Here is a 12829-nt window from a genome sequence, read left to right on the forward strand (position 1 = left end):
AAAGAAAGAAGAAAAAGAAAGAAAGAAAGAAAGAAAGAAAGAAAGAAAGAAAGAAAGAAAGAAAGAAAGAAAGAAAGAAAGAAAGAAAGAAAGGAAGGAAGGAAGGAGGGAAGGAGCGAGGGAAGGAGGGAGGGAAGGAGCGAGGGAAGGAGGGAGGAAGGCAGGCAGGCAAGCAGGCAGGCTTCACAATGTTGCCACCATTAGGCAAGGGAACATGCTCATTACACACCCAACATCCATTCTTCCCCAGCTGCTTTTCTCCCAGGAAGTTCATCCAGCTGAATCCATGTAGACCATCTGCTCCCACGTCATACATCCAGTGATTCATCCTTTCTTTTTTTCTTCTTTCTTTCTTTCTTTCTTTCTTTTTTTGGACGTCTCTTTGAGTACTTATCCATTTTTGCCCTTGTATTATGGTTGTGACTGAACATGTCTTTCTTTCAACGGGTGATGAGGTCCTTGTGCACCATAGCCAGATCCTGCATCAATCCCTGAACAATGCCTTAAGAGTATAATAGATATATGTATAGACAGAATAAATGAATGAGTGAGCGAGTGATTACATGAAATTCTAGTACATATTCTATTAAATAAACACATATAATATCAGTATACATTGTGATTAAGATGCAAAGAGGAAAGTGAATCATAACAATTATACTACAGTAACAAATAAACAAAAACATCTTTTAAAACATTTAGGAGACTTCTTTTGTTCAAATTTGGATAATGTAAATCCTCATTAAGAGGTCACTTCCTCATTGTTTTGTGATGAAACATGAGTGCAATTTCCTGTCCCCTCACTAGGGTTAGTTTCTCATCTCGGTGCAAGCAGATTTATCCAGCTCCGCAGTGGACAAGATCGTCACCCCCAAGAAACATGGGTAAGTGTATGATTAAACAATAAAATAAGATTTTTATGTAGATGACATACTCTGGCATGATTGTCAGTAATGTTCACAACCTTTTATCGAGTTTAGGCTATATGAATGCAATGAAGCAGAACTTTGTAAGAGAGAAAGAAATGAGACTGACACATGGTTTCCTCTTCTCTGAGCAGTGGTAAAAGGATGTCAAAAATGATATTTAGAAAGAGTTAGGTAAAACTACCGATATGCAAAAGAGGAATTTTTATGCTCCATTCCCTTTTCAGGAAACCTCATATTGGCAAACTGAATTGTTTGTGAAGAAATATACCAGCTCCCAACTGTAGAGTCATCCTGTGCCATTTCCTGGTTGGTACGATGGTCTCATGATACTTTTTATGTCATCAGAAGTAATGTGAAATTTGGAAATAGGATTTCCAGTATTAATAAGTATTAAGTCATAATTCTTACTTAAAAAGTGGCTATCAGTATCTGGCACATAGTAGTCTTAATAAGCAGCTATTAAACCGATCAATGAAGGGAAGTAAGTGTTTCCTATAACCTGTAGGAAAACATTGTCATCAATGATTTGTACTATTCGAGGACCTGGTTAATAATAGATATATTTTAATACACTGGGGATTACCTTCTTTTGGCATTTGGTAAAAACTCAAGTCAAAATTAGAAACTTATCCAAATTTCTCAACACTGGTTCTAAAAACAATTTTGTCAAAATTTTGTTAAAGTAGTAAAAATGATATCTGAAAAGAGGTATGAATAATAAGAACTATGTATTCCATTAAAATCTCAAAAGCAAAAAAAATCTCAGATTCACACAAATTAATTCAACAACTATTATCTGCAGAGCTTGGTATCATATGTGAGATGTTGCTGTACAAATTACACTCTGAGTGCCCCTGGGGTCTCCACTATGTTCTGGGTAGATGACCAAATGTGATCTCCTCTCAGGACATGTAGGGGATAGCAAAGGATACCTGCAGACTAGCAGTGTGTCATTAGAACAGTACTATCATCCAATACATAGTGAAGGCCTCCCATGTGCCGTGAACATTATGTGTGTTCTCACTTTGTTGTCACGATAACTCTCTAAAGTGAGTGTTAAATTTACCTGTGAAGACTGAAACTTAGAGAAGAAGCACCAGGGTCACAAACCCCCCAAAGGCTGTGAGAGTCTTTCAAAAAGGCTCCAGAGCCACACGCATAACGACAGCCTCATTACCACTGCTTCTGTTATCCAAGAGAGGACACTCTGTATCTGCTTCATCAAACTATTTGATCTTGTGATGGTTTTAGTCAAGGCGGGAAATGTTTTTACAGAGAAAGAAATTCGTTCCATTGAGAACTTTATAAATCCTCCTAAAATTATGTTTCCCTTTTATCCATCCTTTTTTCTTCCTTAAAAGAAAAGATGCATACTTATTAAGATGAATAGAGGAGGAAGGGGCACCCACTGCCACCCCACCCCCGACCCCTGCCTTGACCTCTCAGTCCTTCCTTGGGAAGGATATTTTCATGGTTGAATTGTGTTCTTCCCAGACACGTGAGCCTAGTGATAGGTGGGACCCTGTGTAGCCATCAGAGCAGAGTTCCATCCTCCGTAGCTTATTCAACCCTTTGTGCATCTCAGACTTTTTTCTAGTGTCATTTTCTACCTTCACTTTTATCCTTTAGAGGTCCCTTTAATGAGGATTTGGGGGGTCAGTTTTCTCAGTGGTAGTTTATCTTAAACTGTCCTTAATTTTGCTTTGGTTTTGACATTTAATTCCATTGGGTATATAATTATAGGATGACATAAATTTTCATAGCCATTTGGAAATATCAACCCACTGTCTCTTGGTCTCTGTTATTACTTCTGTGAAGTCCTTTGTCACTCTACAGTTCATTCTTTGTAGGTACTCCATTTTTTCTCTCTGGCCCTTTTTTTTCTTAGTCTTGGATCAGCAGATTCATTGCAGTGTGTTTAAGTGAATGTAGATTTCCATCTTTGTTTTTAATCCTATTTGGGATTTGCTGGGTTTCATAAATCTGAGGATTCCATGTCCTTCATCATCTATGCTAGACAGCTGTCAGTCATTATCTTTGTAAACATTCCCTATTTTCTCTCTTCTGTCTCTTATGGAACTCTAATTAAACATATGCGGACCTTTTCGCTTTATCCTCCATGGCTCTTTGTTTTTTTTTCCCATCTCTTTAACACCCTGATAATTTTGTATGATTTCCTTAGATCTATCTTGCAGTATGCTAGTTTTCTCTTCAATGAGTTTAAATTCCTTCCTTTATTTCTTATTTTTAAAAAAAGATTTTATGTATTTATTTGAGGGAGAGAGAGAGTACGAGAGGGGTGGGGGAGGATCAGAGGCAGAAGGAGAAGCAGGCTCCCCGCTGAGCAGGGCTCGATCCCAGGACCCTGGGATGATGACCTGAGCCCAAGGCAGACACTTGATCAACTGAGCCACCCAGGCGCCCCTCCTTTATTTCTTATTAAACATACTTGTTTTGTGTTGTATATCTATTAATTTTATTCTAAAGCTCTTGTGGATCTGCTACTCATCTTCCTCATTTTTTGATGAATCTTAGAGTGGTTAATTTGTGTGTGTGTGTGTGTTTTAATGAACTCATATTTGTTAGAACTCTGTGAGGATTCTTTTTTTATTTAATATTTTCTATTGAAATATAGTTGACACACGATGTTACATTAGTTTCCAGTGGACAACATAGTGATTCGATAACTCTATACCTTATTCTATGCTCACCGCAAGTGTAGCTGCCCTGTCCCCATACAACACCATTACAGTATCATCAACTATATTCCCTATGCTGTATCTTTTATCCCCGTTCCTTAACTAGAAGCCTGTGTCTCCCACTCCGCTTCACCCAGCTTGCTCACCCTCGTGCCCCCTCCCTTCTGGCAACCATCCATTCCTTCTGAGAGAATTCTTTGAAGCCTAGGTTGAGAGAACTTTCCTCAAGGGATGATTTGTATTTACTTCTTCCAGGTGCCTAGGGTATTTGTTTTTTCATATGGCAAACTTTCGTTTTTGGTGAATTCATTTTCATATTGTTTATATTATTTATTGTTTGCTTTGGTTTCTATGAATTTCTTTTTATATGTGAGAAAAGAAGTAAAATCTTATCAGTTCTTAAGAAGGTCTATATGCTCCATCTGCAGGTAATTTAGATGATGGTTGGCTGTCAAGATTCTTTATAGCTCATCCCACAGAGGCTTTGATTCTACTTTCTAACTTTGTAATTGCAATATAACATACATGCAGAAAAATGCACATGTCCTAAGTGTACAGCTTGATGAATGTCTACAAACTGAACACGTTCATGGAATGAACACTCAGAGCAAAACCAGAATATGACGAATTCTCAGAAGTCTCCCTCACGCCCTTTTCCAGTCATTACCCGGCCCCTCCCCCAAAGTAACCACTACCTGACTTCTTTTTTTTCCTGATATTTAAATGTTTAATATGATACTTTATAACCAAATTAAACAAGAGTTTGTCCATCTAATGTGCAGCAAGCCAATTAAAACTGTCACTGAGTTTTGCAGTGAAGAAAGGTAGGGTATTTATTAGTGTGGCACCACCCAGAAGAATGGGGAGCTAATACTCTAGAGTCCTGAGCTCCCCAACGGCTGGCAAGTGAGGGCTCTGAAGGGTAAAATTTGGGGCAGGGGTCTTTGAGGAAGTGGGTATCACTGAGTGGAGGTCTATGAGATCGTGCTAGCAGAGGTCTCCCGAGAAGGTGGACACCGTTTTGTTTTGTTTTTGTTTTTAAAGATTTTATTTATTTATTTATTTATTTATTTATTTATTTATTTATTTATTTTTAGAGAGAGAGAGAGAAAGAAACAGCATGAGAGGGGAGGGAGTGAGAGGGAGAAGCAGGCTCCCCGCTCAGCCAGGAGCCCGATGTGGGACTCGATCCCAGGACTCCGGGATCATGACCTGAGCCGAAGGCAGTCACTTAACCAACTGAGCCACCCAGGCGCTCTGTTTTGTTTTTTTTTTAAGATCTTATTTATTATTTGAGAGAGAGAGAGTGAGTGGTGGGCAGGGGGAGAGGGAGAGAGAGAAGCAGACTCCCCACTGAGCAAGGATCCCAACATGGGGCTCAGTCCCAGAACCCTGAGATCATGACCTGAACTGAAGGCAGATGCTTAACCCACTGAGCCACCCAGGGGCCCCAGAGGTGGACACTACTGAGTGGAGGCCCATGAGGTCTTGTTAACAGGTGCTCTGATCCTGCTTCATCTGGCCCCCTGAAGGTCTTTTCCATCTCAGGAGACTTAGATTCTGAAAAACATCTTTATTCCTTCTGTTAGAGATTTCACTGGTAAATTTAGTGATTATATATTTAAGGTAGTGCTGATTAACTACTTGTAAGCTAATGGGGTTGCATTCCTACAGGCTGCCTAGCGGGCCCTGTGCCATGCCCACAGGTGGTATAACCTCTAGGGTTCATTCTTTTTCTTTAAGATTTTATTTATTTATTTGAGAGAGAGAGTGAGCGAGAGAGAGGAAGAGAGAGAGAGCACGAGCGGGGGAAGTGTAGAGGGAGAGCAAGAAGCAAACTCCCCACTAAGCAGGGAACCTGATGCGGAGCTCCATCCCAGGACCCTGAGCCACCCAGGCGCCCCTCTAGGTAGGGTTGGTTCTTGCATCTGGACTGGCAAGATAGATGCCGGCTTCAACAACACATGACTTTTGCAACAATGCAGACATATCATGGTACATGTATATCAATCTCACAGTTGGTCTTATCTACATTTTCTTCCTTACCACATTATGAGTGGTGAAAGATAATTAATTTCAACCTTGAAATAGTTCACAGAGGATTCCTGAAATCAACAATAGACTCCTCGAAGCTCAGCCTCATGAATCTTAAGAACTGGGAAATTGTTTTGAGTGTGGTAGCAGGATATATGCTCCTTTTAGCCATCTATTTCTCAAATCAAGTGCAGGAAAAATTAGAGCCTGTCTAAGTAAATCCGATACATTATCCATTATAGAAAAGAAATCTATGGGCACATAACAACACATTGTTACTAAGTGTGAGGACATGATGTGAGATGATGATTTTTACAAGTTTATTTGAAGCCTGTGTAGTCTAACAGACAATATGCAAGTGATGTTTTCTAGAAAACATGTGGTCACTTTCTATTCAATTTACAGAAATGATTATTCACAAATTATTTTCTTTAATTAGATCTGTTATTATGGCTAGAAGACTTGTACTAATCTATTGGTGCTAGTATTTCAGTAGAAAATAGAAAATAATTCTCTTCTTTCTCGACAAAGCTGGTCTGCATTGCTACAAAAATACCTCAGCTTTCTAAGGCATTTTTATGCAAAAAGCAGAAAGCAAAATGGTTAAGAGTCAAGAGGCTTTATTTAACATTCCAACCTAGGATTGTGGCCAGAGTTCTACCAATGATTAAATAGGTATTTCCAGGGTAATGGCTTAATATATGGCTCAATTCTTTATTTGTAATATAAGGTTATAATAAATAGCACAGAATTGTAGTAACACATAAATTATAAAAAATATGCATGCCATTTTAAATGGTGCCTAGCACATAGAAAGCCTTTAATAAATGGACCCATGCTCTGATTTCTAACAGTGTAGATTAACTTTACCTACTTTTTAATCAGATAGTATATATTCTTTTGTGCCGGCCTTTTTCTGTCACTCTGCCTTATGTTTCTGAGCTTCAACTGTGTTATTGTACGCAGCAATAATTTGTGCATTTTCATTGATGTATAGATTTCAATTGTGTTAAAATTTACTTATCTATTTACTTCTCTATTCTACTACAAGTGCTCATTCCACTTGGGGGATATTACAAATAACGCTACTATGAATATCCTAATTCTAACCCACATCCTTCAGTAAACACCTGTATGTACTTCTGTTGACCATATACCTAGAAATGGAATTGCTAAATCACACGGTATACGTAAGTGTCAAAACAATTTTCCAACCAACAGTATATAAGAGTCCCAGGCGCTCTACATCCTCACCACAACTTGGTAATTTCTTTTTTCATTTTATTTATTCAGGGGGGTGTATAGTTATATCTTGTTGTGGTTTTAGGTTGAATTCCCTTGATGACTGACGAAGTTGAGCACATAGATTCAGCACGAGTTCATGGCTGGTGTGCAGATCGCAGGACTAAACTAAGAGTGTAGACTCAGTCCCCATTCCCGAGTGAGGACCAGCCAGAAGCCATGAATACTCAGGGATTTTTCATCATGGCTCCTCACGGAAACTTGCCAACTTTCCCTGCTGTCTGCAAGGAGCTGTCCAGTTTGTTGTTTCTTATGTTTATTTTTCTAATTCACCTTTTGTGTGAGAGCAGAGGCTCCAGGATCCCCACACATGTGGGATATAGAGAATCACTTCCTGCCTGTGTGTGTCTGAGCTCTGTCTCCAGCTTCTCTGCATTAGAGGCTCTAGTTACTTCTTCCAATCCACATATGCCTCCAGGACATCCAGAGTTTTTGCTCACCTACCTTCCTGATCTCAGCTCCCACTTCCTTTTTTCCATCACAGTTTTTTGTTTTTTTTTTTCCTCTCTGGAAGTTTCACTTATTGATTTAAAAGGTTGTTTTCTCACATTTTGTTCATATTTCTAGGTGTGGTAAAACAAGAAGATTTGGGGAATTTTAGTTCTCCACTTTGTTTTAAGAATGACATATAAATAGGTACTCTGAACATGGTTTTTTCTTCTAGCAGAACTCTTGTGACTTGCGGTGGCAAGGCATCTGTGGTGCTCAGGCTCACTCATACTTGGAAATGGGTGGTTTTGGTGTCATCAAGCACACAACAAGAAGACAAATCTTTTGTTCTCTGCATAGTTACTCTACAGAGGGTCCTGTGAAGCTCCCTGTCACATAAATCATCCAAAGCACTAATAGGCCTCGCTAGCAAAGGAATAGAGACAGAAGTATTTCTCTACTCTACTATGAAGAGAAGAATGGGTTCTCTGTTCCTATGTGAATCTATAACATCAGACCTTTAAAAAACTAAGCTAATAAACAATCAGGTACAAAGGTAGACGCTGATGATGACAAGATTTTGCCCAGAATTAAGAATATTCTGCCCTCTCTTTCACAAAAGTACAGGAAAGATAATGTGCCCATGAAGGAAGCGAAGGAAAAACAAAAAGAGGCAGTGTTTCTAATTATTTATGAAGTTTTAGCAAGCTGCTATATTTTAAAATATTTCACTTTATTACATTTCTTGTGACAATATTTTCTTGGCTAATAAGCGGATAGTGAAAGTGCCTCATACCTAGATTGCATACAAAATTAAACATTTGAAATCATATAACTATACAGTTTATCATACAACTCAAAAGCATTTACTGATTACAAACAAATCATTACATTTGCCATTTTTATTAGCTCTGAAATTAACGTTGTAACTTTAGCTTTGTGATCATGTCCAGTGAGAAATAGAATTCCCTCTAATCTATCACCTTGTGGGTAATTCTTATTTGAAATAGAGTAAAATTTCTCAGCTTGATTTCATTCACTGAAGTCAATTAAATAATTTCCCTTTTTAAACACCTTCATTGTAATTTAATACATTTTTGATATCTTCAAGAAATGAAATAAAAGAAGATTGTTTCAAAAGCATGATGCATCTGCTAAACATCTAAACTATTCTAGTTCATCTTTCATTACAGAAACAAAGGCATGGTAAAAAGAGATGTTAATCTCTGTGAAAACAAAGCCTTCTATATTCATGTGTGCACCAATCTCCCGAGTTTTGTGAAGAGAAACAAAATGGGGACAACACTCTGTGGATGCTGAGGGATGACCCCGTTGGTCCCTGAGGGTTCTTCATCAGCATTCTGTGATAATAAGAACGTGGACTTCTGCTCGTTAAAATCCACTGGCCATTGTGGCTAACTGTCAGGAGGCTGGATTCTGACTTCCAACCATTGATATCTTTGTGAAAATTGGTCTACATCCACCCTTTAAAAGCACCGATGAATGAATCAGAACTTTTGAAAACAAAGAAAAATGGACACATTTTAGTAAAAAAGATGTTAAAAACAAACTGGAAGGAGGCAAAACTGACCTTGCTATTTACCTTCTGAGAACAAATGTAGTCGCACCTTCATACGAGAAAATGAACAGCACATGTATTGAAGAACAGCACGACCTGGATCACTATTTATTTCCGATTGTTTACATCTTTGTGGTCATAGCCAGTGTCCCAGCCAACATCGGATCTCTATGTGTGTCTTTTCTGCAAGCAAAGAAGGGGAATGAGCTAGGAATTTACCTCTTCAGTTTATCACTCTCAGATCTGCTCTACACATTAACTCTCCCTCTATGGATTGATTACACTTGGAATAATGACAACTGGACCTTCTCTCCTGCCTTGTGCAAGGGGAGTGCATTCTTCATGTACATGAACTTTTACAGCAGCACGGCCTTCCTCACCTGCATCGCCATCGATCGGTACTTAGCTGTGGTCCACCCTTTGAGGTTTTCTTTTTTAAGGACAAGAAGATTTGCCTTCATGGTCAGCCTCGCCATCTGGGTATTGGAAACCATGTTCAATGGTATTATCCTGTGGGAAGATGAAACAACTATAGAATATTGTGATGCCAAGAAGTCTAATTTTACTTTATGCTACGACAAGTACCCCCTGGAGAAGTGGCAAATCCATTTCAACTTCTTTAGGACATGTACGGGGTATGCAGTACCACTGGTCATTATCATGATTTGCAACCAGAAGGTCTACCAAGCCGTGCAGCATAATCAAGCCACGGAAAACAGCGAAAAGAAGAGAATCATAAAACTCCTTGTTAGCATCACATTGACTTTTGTCTTGTGTTTTACTCCCTTTCATGTGATGCTGCTGATTCGCAGCATCTTAGAGCATGATGTGAACTTCAGTGAACTTATCTTTAAAGACCATAAGTCTGGGAAGCAGACTTATAAAATGTATAGAATCACGGTTGCATTAACAAGTTTAAATTGTGTTGCAGATCCAATTCTGTACTGTTTTGTCACTGAAACAGGAAGATCTGATATGTGGAATATATTAAAATTCTGTACTGAGAAGCTTAATAACGCAAAAGGACAAAGAAGAAGCATACTTTCTATGTCTACCAGAGACACTGTGGAATTAGAAATCCTGGAATAGAAGCAAAGAATTTTTTTAAGGTACACAGTATCATATCATCAAGATTACATTTAGAAGAGGAAATCAAGCATAGGAGGAGACGAAGTGTTCCAATTGAATATTTTAATCCTCTTCAGTGAAAATCTTTTAGAAGTGTACTGTATGGTTCCCTGAGTTTTATTAAATTGAATATCAAACAAAATTTGATATTATCCTAATGACTCTAGATCATTATTATCGATGGCAAATGATTTCTTTTGTTTGGTGTTTTTTTTTATCCATGCTATAACCTTTTAGAGGTTAGTAGATGTATGGAACTCTGTGTCCTTGAATCAGTGAGCTTTGTGTCTGGTTTTCATGATTTTTGTCACTCTTCCATGGATTTCAGACCACCAACTGTCACTTTTCTCAATTGTGTGTATCTGTCTCCGACAACCTCAACTACTACATACTGCTTCTAATCTTCTCATTAGGTAACAAATATTTATTGAGCCCCCTCTATGTACTAAGCTTTGTGTTAAGTACTAGGGTTTCAGAAGAAATGGTCTCATGAAGTCTTATGAAGCTTACATCAGTTTGGAAACCTGATAAGACTTTTTATAAAGAAAAAGTAAATAGGAGTCTGAAGGCCTCTTCCATGATATAAAGCTATGAGCTACATGAACGCTCTTTCAGCTGCTCAGAGACCTTTAGTTTCTTTAAAATCATAATTTTTTTTTAAATTACAGTTGAGCACAACATAGCTGAAATTACCAGAAGTTTAATGTCTAGACAAAAAGACATATTATAGACAACTTATTCCATTAAATCTTACAGTCGGGGACTTCTTTTTGGACTTAGAATATTTAGAGACTCTTGATATAATATATTCTTTCATGTTTATATTTTTTCATTGTGGAAATTACTCTGCCTAGTTTTAAGCAGGCATTCATTAAGTAAACATTTTTATGAACCAGAGTATTTTTCCAGATTTTTAAGGATTTTTTTTTTTATCATACACTACTCCTCTCCTTTCTCTTTCCTGTCTGTTTCCTATCTGTTCCTTCTACTTCCCCTCCCTGCAAAATGATCTGATAGCAAATGTCTTGGTACCATGTTGTGCCTTCACATTAGAAAACAAACATCCTGGGAACAAGAAAGACTGTATCTTTTCAATAATGAAATCAGTGAGTACACAAACTGACTACATTTTCTATTAAGGTTTTCTGTGATGGTTTAGGTACACAAGAGAAAACCACCTTGCTTTGAGGTCACTTGTGTATTCTCTGTTCTTTGTATTTTTCTGATCATAAAGTTTCTGGAGAATTAATAGATTCTGTCTGGTCACACTGAGATACATTCACATATGCTTAAAAGCTAAAGATACACCATTAAAATGAAGAGTAATCAAAACAGTTTAGGCTGTTTGATTAATTATTGATAAATTTTTGGCAGGCTGTAAGTTGAATACTTGTAAAACTAAGAGATCCAAACACAATTTTGCCCACATCTGAAAACCTAGATGCTGATTAAATGTCTTGTCCAAGATCATACAGTTAGTTGGAAGCAGAGCCAGGATTGAACCCCAAAATCCTGATTTCCCTCCAGAGTTGCTTTTCCTCCTTTATGTTTATTTTTTTGTTATTTGTTTTTAACATCTCTACCCTTTCTTTCTTTAGGGATGCAAAAGGTTTACATGCATGAAGAATTGTTCAGGAGAGTCATTGGACTTAGATCAGGATAAGGGGGGAAGGAGAGTTGTTTTATTAGTGAAAGCCTCTGGAAATATAATAAATCATATGGATAGTAACTAAGCTCATCTGTTACAGAGACCTGGTTAAGACTTTGCCTCAGTTGGTTATATAAAGAGATGGAGCAAATACAAATTCATGGCACCCTTAATAAGAATGTCCTACCTAATGATTAACAACAGGATCACTGATTTAGAATGTTGTAGGATAGGTTAAAAATGAACCAGGCCGCCAAAACCTTCAAGCAGCCTATCCATCCTGTCTGAGCAGGGCCAGTCTCAGAGAACCCACGGTGGCAGGATGCTGTCCTGATTTCAGGGCAAAGCACTCTAGATATGATCTAAAATTTTCTACAGTCCCAACATTGGAAAGTTAATCCTTCAGTTTTGAAAAGCTTTTCCAGTTCCTAATTACAGTCCTCCACTAACATGTAAGTATGTCTGGAAGGAGAAAGACCCTACAGCTATTATCACCTGGGACTTGTTGGCCGAAGACCCAGACTGGAACACCACTGACCACCCACTGTTTGACCTTAAAGAACTTTTGTGTTCTCCCTAAGGCTCAGTTTCCATACACTGCAGGGGCAAGCGTAACACTTGCTTTTAACAAGTAGGTGCGAAAACCATTTTGTAGAAGGTGATGAGATTTCTAGATGTTCATTATTAGTTATTCTGATCTTTATCAGGATTAGTGGGCAGCTACCCAAGAGATAGAGAAGTCCCCAGGGCACTGGGGTAGGAATGTGGCAACGTGAGCTGACAGGAGCTGGCCCCAGCACACCACTGCTGGGGTTACTTTTCCAGGGGGCTAAACACATCCCTTAAGGTAACTTAAGGGCCTCCATTTTCTCTGGCTCTGTGGCACATTCTCAACAGTGCCTGTTCCAGGGAGTTCACAAGGTTGAGGAGATACACACTGTGGACATCACCATGAATAGAGGGGTGGACACCCATTTTTAATTTGTTTAAATTTCTGACTTTTAATTTCCTTATTCAGATTTATTTATTTATTTATTTATTTTAGAGCGAGAGGAAGGAGCATATGTGCAGGGAGTGGGGG

General features: G+C 38.4%; 1 protein-coding gene across 3 annotated transcripts; it reads left to right on the forward strand.

Moving 5' to 3' along the window:
* The first annotated feature begins 803 nt into the window (after positions 1–803).
* On the forward strand, positions 804–10254 carry GPR65 (G protein-coupled receptor 65). 3 transcript variants are annotated; one of them, XM_025869512.2, is made up of 3 exons: positions 804–884; positions 1154–1239; positions 8587–10254. In XM_025869512.2, the coding sequence occupies exon 3, from the start codon at positions 9036–9038 to the stop codon at positions 10059–10061; it is 1026 nt and encodes a 341-aa protein (XP_025725297.1). In that variant the 5' UTR covers positions 804–884; positions 1154–1239; positions 8587–9035; the 3' UTR covers positions 10062–10254. The 3 variants fall into 3 exon arrangements, with proteins under 3 accessions (XP_025725297.1, XP_025725298.1, XP_025725296.1); XM_025869513.2 differs by having other exon boundaries at positions 1154–1235; XM_025869511.2 differs by lacking the exon at positions 1154–1239.
* Positions 10255–12829: the final 2575 nt, after the last annotated feature.

The sequence above is a fragment of the Callorhinus ursinus genome, unplaced genomic scaffold (genome assembly GCF_003265705.2).
Source record: "Callorhinus ursinus isolate GAN/ISIS: 27379988/994484 unplaced genomic scaffold, GSC_fseal_2.0 scaffold8, whole genome shotgun sequence".
NCBI lineage: Eukaryota > Metazoa > Chordata > Mammalia > Carnivora > Otariidae > Callorhinus > Callorhinus ursinus.

Excerpts from the sequence above, each read along its gene's own strand:
- GPR65 (XM_025869512.2), top strand. The coding sequence starts at position 9,036 with ATGAACAGCACATGTATTGAAGAACAGCACGACCTGGATCACTATTTA.